Source organism: Scyliorhinus canicula, chromosome 12 (genome assembly GCF_902713615.1).
Source record: "Scyliorhinus canicula chromosome 12, sScyCan1.1, whole genome shotgun sequence".
NCBI classification, from domain to species: domain Eukaryota; kingdom Metazoa; phylum Chordata; class Chondrichthyes; order Carcharhiniformes; family Scyliorhinidae; genus Scyliorhinus; species Scyliorhinus canicula.
Genome location: NC_052157.1, coordinates 62083847 through 62110869, shown reverse-complemented (window position 1 = coordinate 62110869; position 27023 = coordinate 62083847). Strand labels below are relative to the sequence as shown.

Below are 27023 nucleotides of genomic sequence, written 5' to 3'. Positions count from 1 at the left end.
CTGTCAGAGGGTCAGTACTGAGGGAGCGCTGTACTGTTGGAGGGTCAGTACTGAGGGAGCACTGCACTGTCTCAGGGCCAGTACTGAGGCAGGGGTGGGGGGGGGCATCTGAGTGGGGTTCTCCCTAGAATCCTGGGCAAGTATTGATCGCTCAACAAACACCACTAAAATGACCATATAACTGTTTCAAGTCGCAGTCAGTTGAGAAATATTTCAGTCTTGGGGTCAGCAGAACATTGCTGTAGAAACACAGGTCCCCTTTTCTCCCATGGGATATTGCTGAGCCCCAATCCAAATCCTGCCTTTTTCCTTTCGGGAAATCCAGCAACAAGGCTGAGGGAGCCAAGAGAGCTGTGTGCTTTCCCAGGCTCGAAGGAGCGACCAGCCAACTCTCACTGTTTCAGCATCCAGCACTCACTGGAGTCAGATCTCCAGCCAAATCCTGACGGAGCCTCCCATCTCTGAACTCTGGGCTGGTGCTAGGACTGCACAGCGTGGGATCCGACAGGGCTCAGTGTTCGGCCTGCAGCTCAATGGGCTGGCCGGAGTTGACACTGGGCTCAAAGTGTTGGTCAGTCCAGGATTTACGCAGGACCATTTACCGTGCACAAGGGGTCACCCTGCCTAAGGGAAAAGCTTCATGCTTCAGAGCCAGCTCCAACAAAGGAAATTCAACTAGGGGAGACAGTGGCCAAGTGGTTGTCAGCAGACAAGCCATCCAGAGACCCCGGCTCCTGGGACACAGGCTCAAACCCCACCACGGCAGCTGGGGAAACTTAAATTCAATTCAGAAATTTGCAATTGTAAATCTCGCCTCAGTGGCGGAGACCACAAAACCATTGTCGATTGTCAGAAAACCCATCTGATTCACTAATGTCCTCAGGAGGAAAATCTGCCCTTCTGACCTGGTCTGGTCTACTTGCTACTCCAGACCCACAACAATCTGGGTCAACTGCCCCTCTGAAATGGCCGAGTGAGACACTCCAAGGGGCAATTTGGGAAGGGCAACAAGCAGTGGCCCAAGCCAGTGATACTCACATCCCGTGGAAGGTTAAACTTAAACTTCTGGAATGAGGGAGCTGTGCTCTTGGAAAGAGATTGTGCAAAAGGGACCAATATTCACTGGTTGAGGAGACAGAGATGATTCCATTGAAATGGATGAAGTTTTTTTGCGGGGAGAGGGAGCCGAGCGGTGCGCGGGGAGAGGGAGCCGAGCGGCGGCGCGCGGGGAGAGGGAGCCGAGCGGCGGCGGGCGGAGAGAGGGAGCCGAGCGGCGGCGCGCGGGGAGAGGGAGCCGAGCGGCGGCGGGCGGGGAGAGGGAGCCGAGCGGCGGCGCGCGGGGAGAGGGAGCCGAGCGGCGGCGCGCGGGGAGAGGGAGCCGAGCGGCGGCGCGCGGGGAGAGGGAGCCGAGCGGCGTGCGGGGAGAGGGAGCCGAGCGGCGTGCGGGGAGAGGGAGCCGAGCGGCGTGCGGGGAGAGGGAGCCGAGCGGCGGCGCGCGGGGAGAGGGAGCCGAGCGGCGGCGCGCGGGGAGAGGGAGCCGAGCGGCGGCGCGCGGGGAGAGGGGGCCGAGCGGCGTGCGGGGAGAGGGAGCCGAGCGGCGGCGCGCGGGGAGAGGGAGCCGAGCGGCGGCGGGCGGGGAGAGGGAGCCGAGCGGCGGCGCTCGGGGAGAGAGAGCCGAGCGGCAGCGCGCGGGGAGAGGGAGCCGAGCGGCGTGCGGGGAGAGGGAGCCGAGCGGCGTGCGGGGAGAGGGAGCCGAGCGGCGCGCGGGGAGAGGGAGCCGAGCGGCGCGCGGGGAGAGGGAGCCGAGCGGCGCGCGGGGAGATGGAGCCGAGCGGCGCGCGGGGAGATGGAGCCGAGCGGCGCGCGGGGAGAGGGAGCCGAGCGGCGCGCGGGGAGAGGGAGCCGAGCGGCGTGCGGGGAGAGGGCGCTACTATCAGTAGAAGTAGAGAGAGATGTGAGACTTTTCACTTTGTCCTCCCTCTCCAGCTTGACTTAGCCGACTCCAAGCGATCAGCCCATCCAATCAAACCCTGCCACTACTAACAATCCCCTTCAACCAAACCAATGCCTCCTTCCCTCGCTTCCAACTCTTCTCCAGCTCCAATTCAGCCCATACCTGTACAGGTTGAGATCGGTAAACCAGTCCTGGACCAGGAGGACAGCATGGCACACCGTGAACAGGAAAGCTGTCATCTGGAGAGACTGCGGGCACAGGAGATTCAATACGTTCGGTAATGAGACAGCAATGGAACAAAACCACATACACATAGTCCAGTTATGGAGGACAAGGTTTGTGTGTTAGAGAGAGAGGGGGGGGCGGGCGTCGCGGAGAGAGGGGGGGCGGGCGTCGCGGAGAGAGGGGGGGCGGGCGTCGCGGAGAGAGGGGGGGGCGGGCGTCGCGGAGAGAGGGGGGGCGGGCGTCGCGGAGAGAGGGGGGGGGCGGGCGTCGCGGAGAGAGGGGGGGGCGGGCGTCGCGGAGAGAGGGGGGGCGGGCGTCGCGGAGAGAGGGGGCGGGCGTCGCGGAGAGAGGGGGGGGGGCGGGCGTCGCGGAGAGAGGGAGCCTGGGCGGGGCAGAGAGCGCGGGCGAGACAGAGAGTGAGCGCGGGCGAGACAGAGAGTGAGCGCGGGCGAGACAGAGAGTGAGCGCGGGCGAGACAGAGAGTGAGCGCGGGCGAGACAGAGAGTGAGCGCGGGCGAGACAGAGAGTGAGCGCGGGCGAGACAGAGAGTGAGCGCGGGCGAGACAGAGAGTGAGCGCGGGCGAGACAGAGAGTGAGCGCGGGCGAGACAGAGAGTGAGCGCGGGCGAGACAGAGAGTGAGCGCGGGCGAGACAGAGAGTGAGCGCGGGCGAGACAGAGAGTGAGCGCGGGCGAGACAGAGAGTGAGCGCGGGCGAGACAGAGAGTGAGCGCGGGCGAGACAGAGAGTGAGCGCGGGCGAGACAGAGAGTGAGCGCGGGCGAGACAGAGAGTGAGCGCGGGCGAGACAGAGAGTGAGACGCGGGCGAGACAGAGAGTGAGCGCGGGCGAGACAGAGAGTGAGCGCGGGCGAGACAGAGAGTGAGCGCGGGCGAGACAGAGAGGGAGCGCGGGCGAGACAGAGAGTGAGCGCGGGCGAGACAGAGAGTGAGCGCGGGCGAGACAGAGAGTGAGCGCGGGCGAGACAGAGAGTGAGCGCGGGCGAGACAGAGAGTGAGCGCGGGCGAGACAGAGAGTGAGCGCGGGCGAGACAGAGAGTGAGCGCGGGCGAGACAGAGAGTGAGCGCGGGCGAGACAGAGAGTGAGCGCGGGCGAGACAGAGAGTGAGCGCGGGCGAGACAGAGAGTGAGCGCGGGCGAGACAGAGAGTGAGCGCGGGCGAGACAGAGAGTGAGCGCGGGCGAGACAGAGAGTGAGCGCGGGCGAGACAGAGAGTGAGCGCGGGCGAGACAGAGAGTGAGCGCGGGCGAGACAGAGAGTGAGCGCGGGCGAGACAGAGAGTGAGCGCGGGCGAGACAGAGAGTGAGCGCGGGCGAGACAGAGAGTGAGCGCGGGCGAGACAGAGAGTGAGCGCGGGCGAGACAGAGAGTGAGCGCGGGCGAGACAGAGAGTGAGCGCGGGCGAGACAGAGAGTGAGCGCGGGCGAGACAGAGAGTGAGCGCGGGCGAGACAGAGAGTGAGCGCGGGCGAGACAGAGAGTGAGCGCGGGCGAGACAGAGAGTGAGCGCGGGCGAGACAGAGAGTGAGCGCGGGCGAGACAGAGAGTGAGCGCGGGCGAGACAGAGAGTGAGCGCGGGCGAGACAGAGAGTGAGCGCGGGCGAGACAGAGAGTGAGCGCGGGCGAGACAGAGAGTGAGCGCGGGCGAGACAGAGAGTGAGCGCGGGCGAGACAGAGAGTGAGCGCGGGCGAGACAGAGAGTGAGCGCGGGCGAGACAGAGAGTGAGCGCGGGCGAGACAGAGAGTGAGCGCGGGCGAGACAGAGAGTGAGCGCGGGCGAGACAGAGAGTGAGCGCGGGCGAGACAGAGAGTGAGCGCGGGCGAGACAGAGAGTGAGCGCGGGCGAGACAGAGAGTGAGCGCGGGCGAGACAGAGAGTGAGCGCGGGCGAGACAGAGAGTGAGCGCGGGCGAGACAGAGAGTGAGCGCGGGCGAGACAGAGAGTGAGCGCGGGCGAGACAGAGAGTGAGCGCGGGCGAGACAGAGAGTGAGCGCGGGCGAGACAGAGAGTGAGCGCGGGCGAGACAGAGAGTGAGCGCGGGCGAGACAGAGAGTGAGCGCGGGCGAGACAGAGAGTGAGCGCGGGCGAGACAGAGAGTGAGCGCGGGCGAGACAGAGAGTGAGCGCGGGCGAGACAGAGAGTGAGCGCGGGCGAGACAGAGAGTGAGCGCGGGCGAGACAGGAGAGTGAGCGCGGGCGAGACAGAGAGTGAGCGCGGGCGAGACAGAGAGTGAGCGCGGGCGAGACAGAGAGTGAGCGCGGGCGAGACAGAGAGTGAGCGCGGGCGAGACAGAGAGTGAGCGCGGGCGAGACAGAGAGTGAGCGCGGGCGAGACAGAGAGTGAGCGCGGGCGAGACAGAGAGTGAGCGCGGGCGAGACAGAGAGTGAGCGCGGGCGAGACAGAGAGTGAGCGCGGGCGAGACAGAGAGTGAGCGCGGGCGAGACAGAGAGTGAGCGCGGGCGAGACAGAGAGTGAGCGCGGGCGAGACAGAGAGTGAGCGCGGGCGAGACAGAGAGTGAGCGCGGGCGAGACAGAGAGTGAGCGCGGGCGAGACAGAGAGTGAGCGCGGGCGAGACAGAGAGTGAGCGCGGGCGAGACAGAGAGTGAGCGCGGGCGAGACAGAGAGTGAGCGCGGGCGAGACAGAGAGTGAGCGCGGGCGAGACAGAGAGTGAGCGCGGGCGAGACAGAGAGTGAGCGCGGGCGAGACAGAGAGTGAGCGCGGGCGAGACAGAGAGTGAGCGCGGGCGAGACAGAGAGTGAGCGCGGGCGAGACAGAGAGTGAGCGCGGGCGAGACAGAGAGTGAGCGCGGGCGAGACAGAGAGTGAGCGCGGGCGAGACAGAGAGTGAGCGCGGGCGAGACAGAGAGTGAGCGCGGGCGAGACAGAGAGTGAGCGCGGGCGAGACAGAGAGTGAGCGCGGGCGAGACAGAGAGTGAGCGCGGGCGAGACAGAGAGTGAGCGCGGGCGAGACAGAGAGTGAGCGCGGGCGAGACAGAGAGTGAGCGCGGGCGAGACAGAGAGTGAGCGCGGGCGAGACAGAGAGTGAGCGCGGGCGAGACAGAGAGTGAGCGCGGGCGAGACAGAGAGTGAGCGCGGGCGAGACAGAGAGTGAGCGCGGGCGAGACAGAGAGTGAGCGCGGGCGAGACAGAGAGTGAGCGCGGGCGAGACAGAGAGTGAGCGCGGGCGAGACAGAGAGTGAGCGCGGGCGAGACAGAGAGTGAGCGCGGGCGAGACAGAGAGTGAGCGCGGGCGAGACAGAGAGTGAGCGCGGGCGAGACAGAGAGTGAGCGCGGGCGAGACAGAGAGTGAGCGCGGGCGAGACAGAGAGTGAGCGCGGGCGAGACAGAGAGTGAGCGCGGGCGAGACAGAGAGTGAGCGCGGGCGAGACAGAGAGTGAGCGCGGGCGAGACAGAGAGTGAGCGCGGGCGAGACAGAGAGTGAGCGCGGGCGAGACAGAGAGTGAGCGCGGGCGAGACAGAGAGTGAGCGCGGGCGAGACAGAGAGTGAGCGCGGGCGAGACAGAGAGTGAGCGCGGGCGAGACAGAGAGTGAGCGCGGGCGAGACAGAGAGTGAGCGCGGGCGAGACAGAGAGTGAGCGCGGGCGAGACAGAGAGTGAGCGCGGGCGAGACAGAGAGTGAGCGCGGGCGAGACAGAGAGTGAGCGCGGGCGAGACAGAGAGTGAGCGCGGGCGAGACAGAGAGTGAGCGCGGGCGAGACAGAGAGTGAGCGCGGGCGAGACAGAGAGTGAGCGCGGGCGAGACAGAGAGTGAGCGCGGGCGAGACAGAGAGTGAGCGGCGGGCGAGACAGAGAGTGAGCGCGGGCGAGACAGAGAGTGAGCGCGGGCGAGACAGAGAGTGAGCGCGGGCGAGACAGAGAGTGAGCGCGGGCGAGACAGAGAGTGAGCGCGGGCGAGACAGAGAGTGAGCGCGGGCGAGACAGAGAGTGAGCGCGGGCGAGACAGAGAGTGAGCGTGGGCGAGACAGAGAGTGAGCGTGGGCGAGACAGAGAGTGAGCGTGGGCGAGACAGAGAGTGAGCGTGGGCGAGACAGAGAGCGCGGGCGGGACAGAGAGCGCGGGCGAGACAGAGAGAGCGGGCGGGACAGAGAGCGCGGGCGGGACAGAGAGAGCGGGCGGGACAGAGACAGAGAGAGCGGGCGGGACAGAGAGCGCGGGCGAGACAGAGAGCGCGGGCGAGACAGAGAGCGCGGGCGAGACAGAGAGCGCGGGCGAGACAGAGAGCGATGGCGAGACAGAGAGCGCGGGCGAGACAGAGAGCGCGGGGGAGACAGAGCGCGGGCGAGACAGAGAGCGCGGGGCGAGACAGAGAGAGCGGGCGAGACAGAGAGCGCGGGCGAGACAGAGAGGCGGCGGGCGAGACAGAGACGCCGCGGGCGAGACAGAGAGCGCGGGCGAGACAGAGAGCGCGGGGCGAGACAGAGAGCGCGGGCGAGACAGAGAGCGCGGGCGAGACAGAGAGCGCGGGCGAGACAGAGAGCGCGGGCGAGACAGAGAGCGCGGGCGAGACAGAGAGCGCGGGCGAGACAGAGAGCGCGGGCGAGACAGAGCGCGGGCGAGACAGAGAGCGCGGGCGAGACAGAGAGCGCGGGCGAGACAGAGAGCGCGGGCGAGACAGAGAGCGCGGGCGAGACAGAGAGCGCGAGCGAGACAGTGAGCGCGAGCGAGACAGTGAGCGCGAGCGAGACAGAGAGTGAGCGCGGGCGAGACAGAGAGTGAGCGCGGGCGAGACAGAGAGTGAGCGTGGGCGAGACAGAGAGTGAGCGTGGGCGAGACAGAGAGTGAGCGTGGGCGAGACAGAGAGTGAGCGTGGGCGAGACAGAAAGTGAGTGTGGGCGAGACAGAGAGTGAGCGTGGGCGAGACAGAGAGTGAGCGTGGGCGAGACAGAGAGTGAGCGTGGGCGAGACAGAGAGTGAGCGTGGGCGAGACAGAGAGTGAGCGTGGGCGAGACAGAGAGTGAGCGTGGGCGAGACAGAGAGTGAGCGTGGTAGAGTGAGCGTGGGCGAGACAGAGAGTGAGCGTGGGCGAGACAGAGTGAGCGTGGGCGAGACAGAGTGAGCGTGGGCGAGACAGAGAGTGAGCGTGGGCGAGACAGAGAGTGAGCGTGGGCGAGACAGAGAGTGAGCGTGGGCGAGACAGAGAGTGAGCGTGGGCGAGACAGAGAGTGAGCGTGGGCGAGACAGAGAGTGAGCGTGGGCGAGACAGAGAGTGAGCGTGGGCGAGACAGAGAGTGAGCGTGGGCGAGACAGAGAGTGAGCGTGGGCGAGACAGAGAGTGAGCGTGGGCGAGACAGAGAGTGAGCGTGGGCGAGACAGAGAGTGAGCGTGGGCGAGACAGAGAGTGAGCGTGGGCGAGACAGAGAGTGAGCGTGGGCGAGACAGAGAGTGAGCGGGTGAGATAGAGAGAGCGTGGGTGAGACAGAGAGTGAGCGGGCGAGTCAGAGTGTAAGGGTCCTTCCTGTTTATTCCCTTATTTTTGCCTTTTTTTTTATTTGTGGTGTTACGCGTGGATGCTTAATGAACCTGTGACTTTAAGGCAAAACAACAGCCTGCAGCTTTAATTCAAACAGGAAGATCCAGAAGGCTGTACTGTTTTAGGCTGACATCAGTGATGGCCCGGATTGATAATTGGTCTAAAAGGTGGTGCTCTGCACGGGAACAGGAGATGATTCGTTCGGTTTGCACTGAAATGGTTCAGAGACCTAAAGTTTTTAGTTTTGCTTTGACAGCTAAAGGAGAAGGTGTCTCTTTCTCCCACCTCTGTTTCTTCCAGAAATAACCAGCAAATTCTCACCAAAAGGTCACTGTGAGAACCAACCTCTCTGCAGAATAGGATGATGTGAAGCCTGGGGCCTCTCCTGTAGGACATTGCCAGCTGAAAGGATGATTACAGACTGTATACCAGAGACTTTAATCCACACTCATACTGTGAAGAGAGTGCACTGAGGAACTCATCATCTGAAGCAAGGACTCTCAATTTTTGACCTGAATCATTTTTATCCCTTTCCACTCCTGTATGTTTGTCTGTCTTGTGTGTGTGGGTAGAGGGTGGGACAATTAAAGGGGGATTTGGGTATTAGCTCGACATTAAGCAGCTGTATTTACTGCGTATTTCATATTTGCTCTTGTTATAAATAAAGTAAGGTAGACTGGGAGCAAAGACTATGGTGAAACAGTTGAGGAACGGTGGAGAACATTCCAAGTGATTTTTCACAGTGCTCAACAAAGGTTTACAGCAACAAAAAGGAAGGACGGGCATCAGCTCCGTAGGCGAGATGCGGCTAGGGAAATTGGTGGAGTGACGGATGGGGGTGGAAATGTAGTGCAGAAGGGGACAGAAGTAAATGGGGTCTTTAGGGACTTCTACGAGGAACTGTACCGGACGGAACCTCCGATGGGGAGAGGGGGGGATGGAGAGCTTCATGAACAGGCTATGTTTCCCAAGGGTTCAAGAGGAGCTGGTAGAGGGGCTGGGGGCGCCGATAGAGTTGGAGGAGCGTGTCAGGGGGATTGGACAAATGCAGTCAGGTAAGGCGCCAGGGTCAGACGGGTTCCCGGTGGAATTTTATAAAAAGTATGCGGATCTGGTGGGCCCCCTGTTGGTGCGAGCCTTCAATGAGGCATGGGAGGGGGGGGCTTTGCCCCCAATGATGTCGCGGGCACTGATCTCTCTGATCCTGAAGCGGGATAAGGACCCCTTGCAGTGTGGATCATACAGGCCTATCTCGCTCCTCAATGTTGACACTAAGTTGCTGGCGAAGATCCTGGCCACCAGGATAGAGGACTGTGTGCCAGGGGTGATACACGAGCATCAGACAGGATTTGTCAAGGGACGGCAGCTCGAACACGAATGTGCGGGGACTGCTAAATGTTATTATGATGCCGGCAGTGGAGGGGGAGGCGGAGATAGTGGTGGCGCTGGATGCGGAGAAAGCGTTTGATAGAGTTGAGTGGGGGTACCTGTGGGAGGTCCTGGAGCGGTTCGGATTCGGGGAGGGATTCATCAAATAGGTGAGGCTGCTCTATGCGGCTCCAATGGCAAGTGTAGTTACCGATGGAAGGAGATCGGAGTACTTTAGGCTCTACCGTGGGACCAGGCAGGGGTGCCCCCTGTCCCCCTTGCTCTTTGCACTGGCGATTGAACCTTTGGCTATGGCGTTGAGGGAGTCAGGGAGATGGAGGGGTCTGGTGCGGGGTGGGGAGGAACATCGTGTATCGCTGTATGCGGATGACCTGCTGTTGTATGTGGCGGATCCAGAAGGGGGAATGCCGGGGGTGATGGAGCTGTTAGCGGAATTTGGGGGCTTCTCGGGCAATAAATTAAACTTAGGCAAGAGCGAGGTATTTGTAGTACACCCGGGTGATTAGGAGGAGGGAATTGGGAGACTCCCATTTAAGAGGGCAGTGAAGAGTTTCAGATACCTGGGGGTGCAGGTGGCCAGGAGTTGGGGGACTCTCCATAAGCTTAATTTTACCAGGCTGGTGGAGCAGATGGAGGAGGAATTTAAAAGGTGGGACATGGTGCCGCTATCGTTGGCGGGTAGAGTGCAGTCCGTCAAAACGACGGTTCTCCCGAGGTTCTTGTTCCTTTTTCAGTGTTTGCCCATCTTTATCCCTTGGGCCTTTTTTAGAAGGGTGACTAGCAGCATCACGAGCTTCGTTTGGGCGCATGGGACCCCGAGGGTGAAGAGGGTCTTCTTGGAGCGGGATAGAGATGGGGGGGGGGTGGCTGGCGTTACCCAATCTCTCGGGGTATTATTGGGCGGCCAATGTGTCGATGGTGCACAAGTGGGTAATGGAGGGGGAGGGGGCAGCATGGAAATGGATGGAGAGGGCGTCCTGTGGAGATACAAGCCTGGGGGCCCTGGTAACGGCGCCGTGGCCGTCCCTCCTATGAGGTATACCACGAGTCCGCTGGTGGCGGCTACCCTCAAGATTTGGGGGCAGTGGAGGCGACATAGGGGAGAAGTGGGGGGCTCAATGGAGGCTCCGTTAAGGGGGAACCATAGGTTCGTCCCGGGGAACATTGATGGGAGATTTCAGGGTTGGCACAGAGCGGGCATCAGACAGCTGAGGGACCTGTTTATTGATGGGAGGTTTGCGAGCCTGGGGGAGTTCGAGGAGAAATTTGGGATCCCCCGGGAAACATGTTCAAGTATCTGCAGGTAAAGGCATTTGCTAGACGGCAGGTGGAGGGATTCCCTTCGCTTCCCGCGAGGGGAGTGAGTGATAGGGTGCTTTCGGGAGTCTGGGTCGGGGAGGGGAAGATATCTAATATCTACAAGGTAATGCAGGAGGTGGAGGAGGCGTTAGTAGAGGAGCTGAAAGCTAAGTGGGAGGGGGAACAGATCAAAGACAGGACCTGGGCTGATGCCCTGGAGAGGGTTAATTCTTCCTCCTCGTGTGCGCGGCTTAGCCTCATCCAATTCAAGGTGCTGCACCGGGCCCACATGACTGGGACGAGGATGAGTAGGTTCTTTGGGGGTGAAGACAGGTGTGTCAGGTGCTCGGGGAGTCCAGCGAACCATGCCCATGTGTTCTGGGCATGCCCGGCACTGGAGGAGTTCTGGAAGGGGGTGGCGAGGACGGTGTCGAGGGTGGTGGGATCCAGGGTCAAGCCAGGATGGGGACTCACGATTTTTGGGGTTGGGGTGGAGCCGGGAGTGCAGGAGGCGAAAGAGGCCGGTGTGCTGGCCTTTGCGTCCCTAGTAGCCCGGCGAAGGATCTTGCTACAATGGAAGGATGAGACCTTCCATGGAGACCTAGATCAATGACATGGCGGGGTTCATTAAGCTAGAGAAGGTCAAATTCGCCCTGAGAGGGTCGGTACAAGGGTTCTTTAGGTGGTGGCAACCTTTCCTCGACTTTCTGGCTCAACTATAGGGTACGGGGACAGTAGCAGCAGCAACCCGGGGGGGGGGGGGGGGGGGGGGGGAAAGACGATGACTATGTTTGTTTATTTAATTTAAATTTATTTTAAAGTTATTTTGTTGTTCATTGGGGTTGGTGGGGTGTGGGGATGTGATACATGTGTCGATACGGTCTGGGGAGTGTTACTGTTATTATGGGTTATTTAGTTGCATTTCATCGTTTGTCGTTATGTTTTATATTTTCTGTAAAAAATTCCAATAAAAATAATTTTTTTTATAAAAGGAAGGACGGTAGAAAGAGGGAAAATTAACCGTGGATATCTAAGGAAATAAGGGAGAGTATCAACTTGAAGGAAAGAGCATACAAAGTGGCAAATTAGTGGGAGACTAGACGATTGGAAACCATGACGGGGCAATAGAAAGCTACTAAAAAAAGCTATAAAGAGTAAGATAGATTATGAGAGTAAACTTACTCAGAATATAAAACCAGATAGTAGAAGCTTCTACAAAAATATAAAAAACAAAAAGAATGGCTCAGGTAAATATCGGTCCTTCAGAGTATGAGAAGGGAGATTTAATAATGGGAGATGAGGAAATGGCTGAGGAACTGAACAGGTTTTTTGGGTCGGTCTTCACAGTGGAAGACACAAATAACATGCCAGTGACTGATTTAAATGAGGCTATGACAGGTGAGGACCTTGAGATGATTGTTATCACTAAGGAGGGAGTGATGGACAGAGGGATGTAGACCTTGGAAAATAGGAGACAGGTTTAGATAAAGGATCTGGATCGGCGCAGGCTGGGAGGGCCGAAGGACCTGTTCCTGTGCTGTAATTTTCTTTGTTCTTTATGGGGCGAAAGATAGACAAGTCTCCTGGCCCTGATGGAATGCATCCCAGGGTACTGAAAGAGATGGGTAGGGAATTTGCAAATGCACTTGTGATAATTTACCAAAATTCACTAGACTCTGGGGAGGTCCCGGCGTATTGGAAATTAGCAACCGTGACACCAATGTTTAAAAAAGGAGGTAGGCAGAAAGCGGGTAATTATAGAGGCCAGTTACCTTAACTTCGGTAGTAAGGAAGATGCTGGAATCTATCATCAAGGAAGAAATGTGCTTCTGTGCTGTACTGCTCTATCTCTATTAAATAGCGAGGCAGCTGAATGGAAATTGTCCCATTGGACAGACGCAGCATGGGTTCATAACTAATTTAGTGGAATCTTTTGCGGACATTACCAGTGCGGTTGATAACGGGGTTCCAATGGATGTGGCACATCTGGATTTCCAGAAATCTTTTGACAAGGTGCCACAGAAAAGGTTGCTGCTAAGATAATGATGCATGGCGTTAAGGGTAAAGTAGTAGTATGAATAGAGGATTTGTTAATTAATAGAAAGCAAAGAGTGGGGATTAATGAGTGTTTCTCTGGTTGGCAATCAGTAGCTCGTGCTGTCCCTCAGGGATCAGTGTTGGGCCCACAATTGATCACAATTTACATAGATGATCTGGAGTTGGGGGCCAAGCGCACTGTGTCCAAGTTTGCAGACGACACCAAGATGAGTGGTCAAGCAAAAAGTGCAGAAGATACTGGAAGTCTGCAGAGGGATTTGGATAGTTTAAGTGAATGGGCTAGGATTTGGCAGATGTTGACAAATGTGAGGTTATCCATTTTGGTCGGAATAACAGCAGACGGGGTTATTATTGTTATAACCTCCTTGCTTACTACTGGCTGAGCTCTAATGGCAATCCCACAATCCTTAGGGAGTATGAGCTTCCCCAATGAGGGGGGGGGCAGAGCAGTCATTAGCAGAGTCCCTGCATAAATAGAGCTAGCCAGTATGGAACCAGCTGGAGAGGAGTGAGCAGCAAGAGAGTACTGCTGCTGTATATATAAATATATATATATATATATATGTAATTGTAAATAAAAGTTATTTCTTTCTGTTCTACAAAATCGTGCTGGATTCTTCATGGCCCTCACAAAACTGGCGATGAGGGTTAAAATGGATAGCTGTCTACGCTGCTGAAGCCACCTCCCTGGACTTTTGTTGGATACAGGTTGGAAGTTTTTTTTCCTGTTACACCATGCCTCTATCGATGATTGGATGTCTTTGATACTGCGCTGGAAAGTTGGAACCAGTAAGCACAACGGATGCATTACTATTTGTGGGCAAACAACATCACCGAAAACAAGCACCAGGTGGTCATTTTGCTCACCGCCTGCGGCCCGCATACTTTTGGGGTGATTAGGAGCCTTACGTGGGCAGCACGGTAGCACAGTGGTTAGCACAATTGCTTCACAGCTCCAGGGTCCCAGGTTCGATTCCCGGCTTGGGTCACAAGATGGAATATGCCTCTCGCATATTGACTGCAGCGGAAAAGAAGTACGCGCAGATCGAGGAGGGCCTGGCAGTGGTCTTTGCGGTGAAACGCTTCCACCAGTACATGTATGACCGCCACTTCAGTATCGTGACTGATATAAGCCTTTGCTGGGACTTTCCCGAGAGGATAAGCCAATATCGCCCATGGTTTCCGCACGGATCCACGCTGGGCTTTGTTGCGGAGTCTGCACATTCTCCCCGTGTGTGCTTGGGTTTTCTCCGGGTGCTCCGGTTTCCTCCCACAGTCCAAACATGTGCAGGTTGGGTGGATTGGCCATGCTAAATTGCCCTTGGTGTTGGGTCGGGTTATCGGGTTATGGGGATAGGGTGGAGGTGTGGGCTTGGGTAGGGTGCTCTTTCAAAGAGCCGGTGCAGACTCGATGGGCTGAATGGCCTCCTTCTGCACTGTAAATTCTATGTACCCAGCTGCGCCAGACACCAAGACGTTTGGTGAACTTGTGACCTTAATGGGACAACATTTTAACCCAACCCCATCCACGATAGTCCAGCGTTACCGGTTTAATACCACTGAGAGGACCCAGGAGAATCCCTTTCACAGTTTCTATCCAGCCGATGCAGGATTGCGGAGTATTGTGACTACGGTGAGACCTTGTCAGAAATGTTACGCGACCATTTGGTTTGCGGTATTAGCAACGCGGCCACCCAGAGAAAGTTGTTAGCTGAGCCAACAGTGACTTTTCAACAGGGCATTCAAATAGTATAGTCCCGAGAGAGTGCAGAACGGGGAGTGCAGGAGCGACAGGGAATGGAGGTGCATGCTTTGGTGTGCAACCCCTTCCGTCCAAAAGCGTCTCCCCGCACCCCTGCGGTACCTTGGACGGGGCGGTGTCCGGATCAACACCAGTGGCCACCGGAGGTTCCTTCCTGAAGGGAGCCTTCTCCAGAACCGATGGATGAAGAGCCATGTCAGTGTCGGACTTGGAAAATTTGGAGGCTGTCCTTAGATGCTTTTCAGAGGCTGGAGTCCGTTTACGTAGTACAAAGTGCGTCTTTTAGGCGAAGGAAATAGTCTACCTGGGTTATCGGGTGGACGGTGAAGGTTTGCACCCCGCCGCAGAGAAGGTGCGCGCGATTCAACAGGCCCCGCCCCGACTGACACTTCACATCTTCGTTCTTTTCTCGGCCTCGTAAACTATTACGGCAAGTAACTCCCCAATCTGGCAACTACGCTGGCCCCGTTGCACTTTCTGCTAAAGAAGAATCTCACCTGGGTTTGGGGTCAGCTGCAAGAAACCGCTTTCCGGCGGGTAAAACAGCAATTGTCGTCGGCTGGGTTACTAACCCACTATGATCCTGGAAAGCCTTTGCTCATCACGTGTGATGCATCCCCATATGGTATTGGGGCCGTCCTGTCCCACAAGATGGAATACGCCTCTCGCATATTGACTGCAGCGGAAAAGAAGTACGCGCAGATCAAGGAGGGCCTGGCAGTGGTCTTTGCGGTGAAACGCTTCCACCAGTAGGTGTATGACCGCCACTTCAGTATCGTGACTGATATAAGCCTCTGCTGGGACTTTCCTGAGAGGATAAGCCAATACCGCCCATGGTTTCCGCACGGATCCACGCTGGGCTTTGTTGCTCGCTGCCTACAAGTATTCTCTGGAGCACAAACCAGGAACCCAGATAGCGAATGCCGACGCACTGAGCCGATTACCTTTGTCGACCGGCCCCATGTCGACCCCCACAACCGGTGAGGTGGTTGCAACCCTAACTTTTATGGACTCCTTGCCTGTCACGGCGTCACAGATCCGTGAGTGGGCCCAGACGGAGCCAGTCCTGTCAAAGGTTCGGCACATAGTCCTGTATGGTGGGCAACATAAGACAGCTCCCAGGCGAGTTGCGGGCATTTTCCTCCAAGCTGTCAGAATTTAGCATGGAAGACGGTATCCTCTTGTGGGGGATGCGTGTGATTGTCCTGGAAAAAGGACAGGAGCTGATATTAAGAGACTTGCACAATGGGCATCCAGGTGTGACCAAAATGAAAATGTTGGCCCGGAGTTATGTCTGGTGGCCAGGCCTCGACACCGACATTGAGAAGGTGGCCCAAAACTGCTCCATTTGCCAGGAGTATCAGAAGCTTCCGCCGGCCGCGCCCCTACATCACTGGGAATGGACAGGGCGGCCTTGGGCGCGCTTGCATGCGGATATCGCCGACCCTTTTCAAGGATCCATGTTCCTTTTATCAATTGATGCCTAGTTGAAATGGTTAGAGGTGCATAAGATGGAAGGTACAATGTCCTGCGCAATAATCGAGAAGATGTGTTTGTCTTTCAGTCGCATGGCCTCCCCGAGGTTCTGGTCACAGACAACGGCACTCCGTTCACAAGTGAGGAGTTTGCGAAGTTCATGAAGATGAACGGCATGCGCCATATCCGCACTGCTTCCAATGGGTTGGCTGAGTGTGCAGTGCAGACATTCAAACGGGGCTTAAAGAAGCAGTCTTCCGGGTCTATGGACACGAGACTGGCTCGTTTTTTGTTTTCCTACAGGACCACTGCACATGTGATGACTGGGGTAGCTCCCGCGGAACTCCTAATAGGCTGGAGACTTCGCACCCGCCGTAGCATGGTTTTTCCGGACATTGGCGCAAAATTATGCCGCAGTCAAGAACGGCAGGGACATGGCCTTTCTCGGCATCGGCCGATTCGGCAGTTTGCGCCCAGTGACCCAGTGTTCAAAATTTTGCTGGTGGTGCCCAGTGGGTCCCTGGCATTTTCTTTCGCTGAATGGGGCCCTATCTCTTACCAGGTGCAAGCCCAGGGCCGTCTCCAGCGCAAGCATGTAGACCACGTTCGGTCCTGAAGACCGTGTCTTCCAAGGATTCCCTGCCCCCGGATCTCACGTCTGCAGCCGCAGAGACCAGACACAGTGGAGAGTATTCGTCACGATCTTCCTCTGGCACTGTACTCAAAGCCTGCACAGGTCGTTGCAGAACCGCGTGGAGATAGCGACGCCGAGAGATGTTATAACCTGCCTGCTTACCATTGGCTGGGGACTAATGGCAATCCCGGGGGGGGGGGGGGGGCGCGAAATCATTAGCAGAGCCCTTGCATAAATAGAGCTGGCCAGTGTGGAACCAGCTAGTGAGGAGTGGGCAGCAAGAGAGTACTGGTGCTGTATATATATCTATATGTGTAATTGTAAATAAAAGTTATTTCTTTGTGTTCTACAAATTCGTGCTGGATTCTTCGTGGTCCTCACAAAAATTATTTAAATGATAAAATATTAAAACATGCTGCTGTGCAGAAGGGCCTGGGTGTCTTAGTGCACGAGTCTCAAAAAGTTGGTTTACATGTGCAACAGGTGATTAAGACGACAAATGGAGTTTTGTCCTTCATTGATGGAGTTTAAGACGAGGGAGGTTATGCTGCAACTTTATACGGTGTTAGTGAGGCCACACCTGGAGTACTGTGTCTTACCTGAGAAAGGACGTACTGGCACTGGAGGGTGTGCAGAGGAGATTCACTAGGTTAATCCCAGAGCTGAAGGGGTTGGATTACGAGGAGAGGTTGAGTAGACTGGATACTGTACTCGTTGGAATTTAGAAGGATGTGGGGAGATCTTGTAGAAACATATAAAATTATGAAGGGAATAGATAGGATAGATGCGGGGAGGTTATTTCTACTGGTGGGTGAAAGCAGAACTAGGGGGCATAGCCTCAAAATAAGGGGAAGTAGATTTAGGACTGAGTTTAGGAGGAACTTCTTCACCCAAAGGGTTGTGAATCTATGGAATTCCCTGCCCAGTGAAGCAGTTGAGGCTCCTTCATTAAATGTTTTCAAGATAAAGATACCGGTAGATAGTTTTTTTGAAGAATAAAGGGTTATGGTGTCGGGCCGGAAAGTGGAGCCGAGTCCATAAAAGATCAGCCATGATCTCATTGAATGGTGGAGCAGGCTCGAAGGGCCAGATGGCCTACTCCTGCTCCTAGTTCTTAATTGTGTTTAAACTTATAACCTGGTGACTGTAATTATTGGACAGCCAATGGAGAAAGGTTTTGGGCATTTTTGTAAGAATAATTAGGTAATTCACTTGTGCTGTGATTGCGGGCCAAGTGGGGCTGGAATTGACCGCGCACTAGCCCAGGGTGTCGTAACATGAGGCAGAGAAAAAGGCAGCCAAGGGATCAAAGGTGGCTGGGGAAGGCGGGGTAGTGCTGAGGTCGAAGAGGGGGTTGCAGAAGTGAGGGGGTGTTAGGCAAACTATGACAGGCAGAGGGACTGTATCTTAAGCAGGCGAGGGGTATCCATCTGGAATAACACTGATAAAACCAAGGCACAAGTTACCTGCATCTCCACATAGGTGTGCGGGAGACTATATTCTGGTGGAAGCTTCCGGTCATTGTTGATCAGGTGATCGAGCACAGCAGGACTCAAAATCGGCTGCAGGGGGAAGGATGAAAGGTTAGATCCTCTCTCGCGACTCTCCTGATGGAATCGTGACTGCTTAAAACACAGCAGAGCGACAGGTGGGCAGTCACAGACCAGGGCAAGCAGGCAGGACTGACTGGGAAGAGTCTCCATTCACCACAGCAAAGAGCTTGCTGCTCACCATCAGCACTGGCATCTCAATTGCACCATAACTCAAAAACATTGTCGCACACCTGAGTGTCCAGGAAGATGATTCGCTCCTGGGTGATGAAGAAGTCAATGCCATTGGTCTGGTTTCCTCCTCGCTCTTTGATCTCCTGGGTTTGCGCTCTGAACACGTACGACCTTTACAAACAGCAAATTAGACTGTCAGAAAAGAAATTCACTAACAACTGGGTCTTTGAACAACACAACACTGTGGGAGATTGCCCCATACTCACAGGCTCACACACCCAGGCAGGTGGCCAAACACCAGCAGCAGTCTGAACACATATGTGCACCGACACCTAAAAGTAGGCGCACACACAAACACACACATAAACATGCATGCACACCAACAACTAAACCCAAGCAGCAAACACACCTAAACACATATCCCAAAACATGAGCATGCACCAACACCTAAACGTAAGCACACACACAAACAAACGCCTAAACGTGCACATGCGTACATACACGCAATCTCACAAATGTGTACAGGCCGAAACACAGCATGCACACAGGCCTAAACATATGTATAGGTGTGTGTCCACTTAAACATGTGCATGCACGTGGGCACAAAACTAAATGTGTGCAGGCAGACACACGCATGCACACACACCTAAAGATGTGCATATATATATATATATATATATATACACACACACACAAACATAAACATATGTGCGCACCTCAGCAGGCATGAATACGCCTCAACCTCAGCAGGCATGAATATGCCTCAACCTCAGCAGGCATGGGTACGCCTCAACCTCAGCAGGCATGGGTACGCCTCAACCTCAGCAGGCATGGGTACGCCTCAACCTCAGCAGGCATGGGTACGCCTCAACCTCAGCAGGCATGGGTACGCCTCAACCTCAGCAGGCACGCGCGTACATGCCTCAATGTCAGTAGGCGTGCAGCTGACCTCGCCCGTACACAGCTGACCTTGCCCGCTTTCAGCCGACCACGACCTCGCAACTCAATCTCAGCAGGCCGCAGCTGACTTCGCCTGCGCACAACGGACCTTGCCCGTGTGCATGCGCACAGCTGATCTTGCCCTAGCACACAGCTTACCTTGCCCTCACGTGCGCACAGCTGACCTCGCCTGTGCACACAGCCACGCCGCGTGCACACAACTCAATCTCAGCAGGCGCATGCAGACAACCCCGCCCTTGTGCACACACAGCTGACCTCGCATGCACTCACACCCAAAACACACACCTAGCACATACTTTCACATGCACGCAAACACACACCTAGCACATGCACCAGGCACATGCAAGCACACACACACAGACACAGCTGACATCGCGCACCCACCTAAACCTTTGCGCGCACACAGAAACACATGTAAGGTGCATACACAAGCATCTAAAGACACTTGTGCAAATGCACATACCTAAATACACGTGAGCAAACACACACCCAATAGTATGTGTTTTGCACATTGCATGCACAACAAAACACTAATAATGCACACCAAAACACTTGTATTGCACATCAAAACACACATATAAGACAAATACATAAAGAAACACACACCTAGATACCACGTGATGCATGACTACAATTTTCCCAATCATAATAGCCGAGGTCAGGGCCAATACCACAGACTGGCTGCAGCTGGATTGAACAGCAGATGAAGACAAACAACGGCTCTAGTGTTCACTGCAGCAGCAGAGACACTGCCCAGCTCCAGCTGGCAAATGCACTGGCTCCAAAATGCCCCAGACGGCACAGGAAATCTGCTGAACAGGCTGAAGACTCCCTGAGGCCAAGTGCTCAGGTGACTAACTGCCAAGGGAGCACCATTCATTTCCCCCACGCGGTCAGCTTCATAAATGAAAGGAAATGAGCTGCCATGGGGTTATTTTTAAATTAATTTTGCATTTCCTTCACAAATTGAATTGTTGCAAAGATATTAAACTCAAACATACTTCATAAAACTCAATTTTTTGTAAAACGTTGATCAGAATAAGTGCAACCTCCTCGCTTGGTGCAAATCTGTGGAAGCACTTGGGAGTTAAAGGCACAATGCCGTAAATTCCTCCCTCAGAACTGACCCTCTGACAGGTGGAACTCCCTCAGTACTGACCCTCCGACAGTGCGGCGCTCCCTCAGGACTGACTCTTCCACAGTGCAGCCCTCCCTCAGGACTGACCCTCCGACAGTGCGGCACTCCCTCAGTACTGACCCTCCGACAGTGCGGCGCTCCCTCAGGACTGACTCTTCCACAGTGCAGCCCTCCCTCAGGACTGACCCTCCGACAGTGCGGCGCCCCCTCAGGACTGACTCTTCCACAGTGCAGCCCTCCCTCAGGACTGACCCTCCGACAGTGCAGCACTCCCTCAGTACTGACCCTCTGACAGTGCAGTGCTCCCTCAATACTGACCCTCTGACAATGCAGCGCTCCCTCAGTACTGACCCTGTGACAGTGCAGCACTCCCTCAGTACTGACCCTCTGACAGTGCAGCTCCCCCTCAGTACTGACCCTCTGACAGTGCAGTGCTCCCTCAGTACTGACCCTCTGACAGTGCAGCACTCCCTCAGTACTGACCCTCTGACAGTGCAGCTCCCCCTCAGTACTGACCCTCTGACAGTGCAGTGCTCCCTCAGTACTGACCCTCTGACAGTGCAGCGCTCCCTCAGTACTGACCCTCTGACAGTGCAGTGCTCCCTCAGGACTGACCCTCTGACAGTGCAGCACTCCCTCAGTACTGACCCTCTGACACTGCGGCGCTCCCTCAGGACTGACCCTCCGACATGTGGACCGTATTTGCCCTCGAGACTGTTTGTTCCTTACCTCTGGTCTTCCTCTGGGGTATTTGAAGAGAGCAACGACATTATGGTGGATTTTCCAGTGCCTTGAAGGCCGATAATTCCAATCACTAGAACATCTGTCTGGTCTAACAGGTACTGCAGCGATGAGAGAGAAGCAGGACACTCATTGGAACAGGCACTTTTCAATCTTCAACATCATTCTATCAAATTTTGCCGGCTTCGTATGTCAAATTCCACACTCCTCAATACCTCCTCCCAACAAAAAATTATTAATCGCAATTAGTGCAGGTGGGGAGTGGGATAGGAGAGAGTTCCAGATTCCAGCTCTGCTTCGTATGACCAAGTATTTCCTGACAACATCCCTAAATGGCCTGGCTCGGAATGTCAGGTTCTTATTTTTGGTCAGCATTCCAGCAGACCTGAGGGAGTGCTGCACTGTCAGAAGGTCAGTACTGAGGGAGTGCTGCACTGTCAGAGGGTCAGTACTGAGGGAGTGCTACACTGTCAGAGGGTCAGTACTGAGGGAGTGCTGCACTGTCAGAGGGTCAGTACTGAGGGAGTGCTGCACTGTCAGAGGGTCAGTACTGAGGGAGTGCTGCACTGTCAGAGGGTCAGTACTGAGGGAGTGCTGCACTGTCAGAAGGTCAGTACTGAGGGAGTGCTACACTGTCAGAGGGTCAGTACTGAGGGAGTGCTGCACTGTCAGAGGGTCAGTACTGAGGGAGTGCTGCACTGTCAGAGGGTCAGTACTGAGGGAGTGCTGCACTGTCAGAGGGTCAGTACTGAGGGAGTGCTGCACTGTCAGAGGGTCAGTACTGAGGGAGTGCTGCACTGTCAGAAGGTCAGTACTGAGGGAGAGCTGCACTGTCAGAGGGTCAGTACTGAGGGAGTGCTGCACTGTCAGTGGGTCAGTACTGAGGGAGTGCTGCACTGTAGGAGGGTCAGTACTGATGGGAGTGCTGCACTGTCAGAGGGTCAGTACTGAGGGAGTGCTGCACTGTCAGAGGGTCAGTACTGAGGGAGTGCTGCACTGTCAGAAGGTCAGTACTGAGGGAGAGCTGCACTGTCAGAGGGTCAGTACTGAGGGAGTGCTGCACTGTCAGAGGGGCAGTACTGAGGGAGTGCTGCACTGTCAGAGGGTCAGTACTGAGGGAGTGCTGCACTGTCAGAGGGGCAGTACTGAGGGAGTGCTGCACTGTCAAAGGGTCAGTACTGAGGGAGCGCTGCACTATCAGAGGGGCAGGGGGTGGGCGCATGGAGAGTTCTCCCCAGTGTCCTCAGGCCAATATTTATCTTTTGTCATGAGTGTCCCTTAAAGAAATGTTTAGTCTCTTATTATGTGACTTGTAGCACATTGGGCTGTGGTTGTGAGTTGAGAGGGGTTTCGGTTTGACTTTAACTGCTTTGGACTGCAGGAGGAGAAATTAATGTTTTCCCTGTTTTTTTCTGTTTTAATTTTAAATACTGTTCCAGTAAAATGCACATTGGGTGTGGCAAACTGCCTTGGTAACTTGAATGATATAATTGCTTTCAGAAAGGAGTGTGAATCTACTGTTTGGAATTGGATCAGAATTTCACGAACAGGGCCAGGCTCATTCCAGTGAGAATAAAGTGTGCTGGGCCACATCTTCAAAAAGGGGTTTTGGATAATTGGATTCTGTTATTGAATTGGAACAGTGTCATGTGAGAGTACCTTGAAGAAATGGATGTTTAAGCAATGTACCCTTAAGAAATGGAGCAGCTCATATTACTGAAGTGATGTCTGCTCACTTCTGCTTTTGGTTTCAAGTTTGAGGAGAAAGCTGGGAGTGTTTGTGTGTTTTACAAAATGCTGCAAGAAGAAAACACAGAACTGGTCTGTTGATGTCTGAAAATCCAAAGTCTATAAGTATATTGAATGTAACCTCATGTCTGTTGTTAAAGATGAAGTCTTTTGGAGGTTTGAAGGAACATTTTGAGGGATTATTTAGTGTTGTATTATTTTCGGAGTTATCTTTGAAGTACGGGGTGTTAAGTTATCCAATGTTTATTTGAAAGGTTAAGTTGAATTCATGGAATAAACATTGTTTTGTGTTTAAAAACCCACGTGTCCATAATTGTAATGCCACACCTGGAGAACAAGCCATGTGCTTCAAAAGCTAACAATCCATTAAAGGGGGACGTTGGTTGAACTCCATGATACATTTTGGGGTTCTGAAAACACCTCTCCCATAACAATTGGGGGCTCGAGGGGGATAAAAGTCTATCTATTGGATTGGCTTTTGTGAACTTAAAGACAGTGAAGGATTGTTGCTTTTCCGGTGTGGTATTTTAGTTTAAGTGGGGAGAGTGTTGTGAACAATAGCTCTTTCGGAGGCTCAGAGGTTTTTGGGGGTGGACACAATAATAAGTGGTACCTTACTTTCAGAGACTAAAAACAGATTGTTAGGTTTGGCAAAAGCATTGCAGTTAACACTGCCTAGCAAAATACGCAAGCATTGCCAAGGTTTGACGAGAAGGAGGTAGAAGCCTTATTCATTTCATTTGAGAAGGTAGCTAAACAAATGCAATGGCCACAAGACATGTGGGTATTACTGATTCAAACAAAGCTGGTAGGTAGGGCTGGTGAAGTGTTTGCATCACTACCGGAGGAGGTATCTGGAACGTATGAGGAGGTGAAGAAATCCAACTTAAGTGCATATGAACTAGTGCCTTAAGCTTACAAAGGTTGAGAAATTTAAGGAAAGAATTTGGTCAAACATACATGGAGTTTGAAAGGCTCAAACAGAGTAATTTTGATAGGTGGATAAGGGCTTTGAAAATAGATCAAGCGTATGAAGCTCTCAGAGAAATTATACTTTTGGAGGAGTTTAAAAATTCAATTCCTGATGTAGTGAGAACTCATGTGGAAGAACAGAGGGTTAAAACTGTGAGATTAGCAGCAGAAATGGCAGATGATTATGAATTAATTCATTAATCAAAGATTGGTTTCCAACATCAGTTTCAGTCGGTGAGGGATAGAAACTGGGGACATGAGAAATACTCAAGTGGTAAAGGTAAACTGATGGGAGACAATAAAGAGAGTGTACCTCAGATTAAAAAAGAAATCCAGGAGTGTGGAAAAGAGATGAAAAGTTTCAAATGTTTTCACTGTAATAAACTAGGCCACAGTCAGTGTTGGTGGTTGAAGAAAAGCACTGGGAAGGCTGATGTGGTAAAACAGGATGAGACAGTGGGGTTTGAGAGAGTGGTAAAGGAAAGCCCAAGGGAAATGAAGGAGGTGCAAACGCTGGTACAGCCTGTTCAAGAAGTAATTGTTAAGAAGGTGCCAGATATCTTTAAATAATTTACTTGCGTGGGTAAAGTTTACTCATGTGTATCAGGAGGAGCAGGTAAAGAAGTCACAATTTTAAGAGACACGGGGGCTAGTCAATCTTTAATGGTAAGAGATGAGGAATTGTGTAGTTTGGGAAGAATATTACCAGAAAAGGTGGTGATATGTGGAAGTCAGGGTGAGAGGAGTAGCGTTCCATTATATAAGGTAAGATTGGAAAGTCCAGTGAAGAGTGGTGAAGTGGTAGTAGGAGTAATAGATAAACTACCTTGTCCAGGAATACAGTTTATCTTGGGTAATGAGATAGCTGGATCACAGGTGGGAGTGATGCCTACTCTGGTTGATAAGCCAGTGGAAAATCAGACAACTGAAGGGTTGAAGGATGAATATCCTGGGATTTTTTCGGATTGTGTAGTAACAAGGTCGCAAAGTCACAGGTTAAGACAAGAGGAGAAATCAAAGAGTGAAGATGAAGTTGAAGTGCAATTATCAGAAACAATTTTTGATCAGATGGTTGAAAAAGAACAAGAACAGGTGGAGGATGAGGCGGATATTTTTAGCTCAGGAAAATTGGCGGAGTTACAAATGAAAGATGTAGAAATAAAACGGATATATCAGAAAGCATATACGGAAGAGGAATCTGAGAGTATACCAGAGTGTTATTATCGTAAAAGTGATGTCTTGATGAGAAAATGGAGACCTGTACATTTGCAGGCGGATGAAAAGTGGGCAGAAGTTCATCAAGTAGTATTGCCGGTTGGGTATAGAAAGGAGGTGTTGCGAGTTACACATGAGGTATCAGTGGGAGGTCAATTGGGAATAAGGAAAACTCAAGCTAAAATCCAAAAACATTTTTATTGGCCTGGACTACATAAAGACTAGTTAAATTGTGTCAATCATGTCACACATGTCAAGTGATAGGGAATCCTCAAGCAGTGATAAAACCAGCGCCCATAATACCCATTCCAGCATTTGAGGAACCTTTTATGATGGTCCTAATCGATTGTGTAGGACCGCTTCCTAAAACAAAAAGTGGGAATCAATAACTTTTTACTATAATGGATGTGTCTACTAGGTTTCCAGAGGCCATTCCAGTGCGTAATATTACAGCTGAAAGGATTGTGGAGGAGTTACTTAAATTCTTTCCAAGATGGGGACTACCCACAGAAATTCAATCGGATCAAGGATCGAATTTTACTTCAAAGTTATTCAAAGAAGTTATGGATAGCTTAGGGATAAAACAATTTAAATCAACTGCGTACCATCCAGAATCGCAGGGAGCATTAGAAAGGTGGCATCAGACATTGTTGAGGACATATTGTCAAGATTATCCAGAGGATTGGGATAAAGGAATCCCATTCGTATTGTTTGCAATTAGGGATGCACCTAATGAGTCTACCAAATTTAGTCCTTTTGAACTAATTTTTGGTCATGAGGTAAGAGGACCACTTAAATTGATTAAGGAAAAATTGGTGGGTGAGAAAATCGGAAATTACACTATTGGATTACGTATCAAATTTTAGGTAACGATTATAGAGCAGGTGAATTGGCTAGACAACATTTGAAAGTTGCACAAAATGTGATGAAATGGGACAAGAAATTCAAAGTTCGTAGTTTTGCCAATGGGGATAAAGTTTTAGTATTGTTACCAGTGGTAGGGGAGCCTTTAAAAGCTAGGTTTTGTGGACCTTATCAGATTGACAGGAAATTAAGTGAGGTGAATTATATGGTAAAAACACCAGATAGAAGGAAGACTCACCGAGTGTGTCATGTGAATATATTTAAAAGGTACTTTGAAAGGGAAGGAGAAAAAGGAAGTTTTAATGATTCTAACTCAAAGTGACTAACCAAATCCAGATGACTGTGAATTTGACATACCTCAAATTAAATTGGAAAATGAGGATGTTCTTAAAAATTGTGATGAATTGTTAAGTTACCATCCAGAGGAAAAACAAACTGACCTGAAAGTTATTGATATCACATGGGCAAGTTTGTAGAGATAAATTGGGAAGTACTAAAATAGCTATACATGATGTAGATGTGGGAAATGCTGTTCCTATCAAACAACATCCATATAGACTTAATCCTTTAAAATTGGCACAGGTTAACAGAGATTGAGAGCATGCTGAAAAATGGCATAATTGAAGTAGGTTGCAGCCAATGGAGCTCACCCATAGTGATGGTACCTAAACCAGACAGTACCCAATGGTTGTGTGTGGACTATCGAACGGTGAATGCGGTTACAAGAACAGACTCTTACCCTATCCCATGTTTGAAGGATTGCATTGAGAAAGTGGGACAATCTGCTTTTATTTCCAACTTCCAGACGTGGAAAGAACATTTAAAATATTGTATGGAGTTCTTCGATCGACTTCAGGAGATGGATTTGGTGATGAACCTAGCCGAAAGTGAATTTGAAGAAGCCCAAATCACTTTCCTTGAGGAGTTTCCGATACCCTCAAGACGAAGGGAAATAATGCGATTTCTTAGCATGAGTGGATTTGATCGAAAACTTGTGCAAACATTTTGTGGCGTGATTGCTCCACTGATGGACTTGCTAAAGAAACATCAAAAATTTCAATGGACAGTGGATTTTCAACAGGAATTTGACTGCTTGAAAGCTGTGGTAACCAATGTTCCTGTATTGGAGAATTGCAAGGGGCTCTGTAGTCAGACTGAACTAAAATATCTGGTTCTAAAGAGAAATGCCGAGGAGTAGAGGAATGGATGGATCGTGCAGAGACTTTCTTGTTCAAAGAGACTGTCAATCGAGAAGGTTTTCGGTTGGAGGAAGAAAACAAAGAAAAATGGACTATATTATTATGCCTGTTTGCGTGTGTTGTTTTTTTTGTGAAATGAAAAAGTATTTTTACTGTG

The 27023-nt window shown here is 53.0% G+C and overlaps 1 protein-coding gene across 2 annotated transcripts in view; it reads right to left on the bottom strand.

Annotated features, from left to right (window-relative positions):
* Nucleotides 1-27023, bottom strand: part of smg9 (SMG9 nonsense mediated mRNA decay factor) — a 64420-nt gene that overhangs the window by 19881 nt on the left and 17516 nt on the right. For both annotated transcript variants that reach the window (XM_038813368.1, XM_038813367.1), the window contains exons 6-9: nucleotides 20856-20968; nucleotides 18088-18199; nucleotides 17771-17866; nucleotides 2117-2202 (exon numbers count right to left, since the gene is read on the bottom strand). In XM_038813368.1, coding sequence (XP_038669296.1) covers nucleotides 2117-2202; nucleotides 17771-17866; nucleotides 18088-18199; nucleotides 20856-20968 — 407 coding nt within the window. The remainder of the gene's footprint in view (nucleotides 1-2116; nucleotides 2203-17770; nucleotides 17867-18087; nucleotides 18200-20855; nucleotides 20969-27023) is intronic.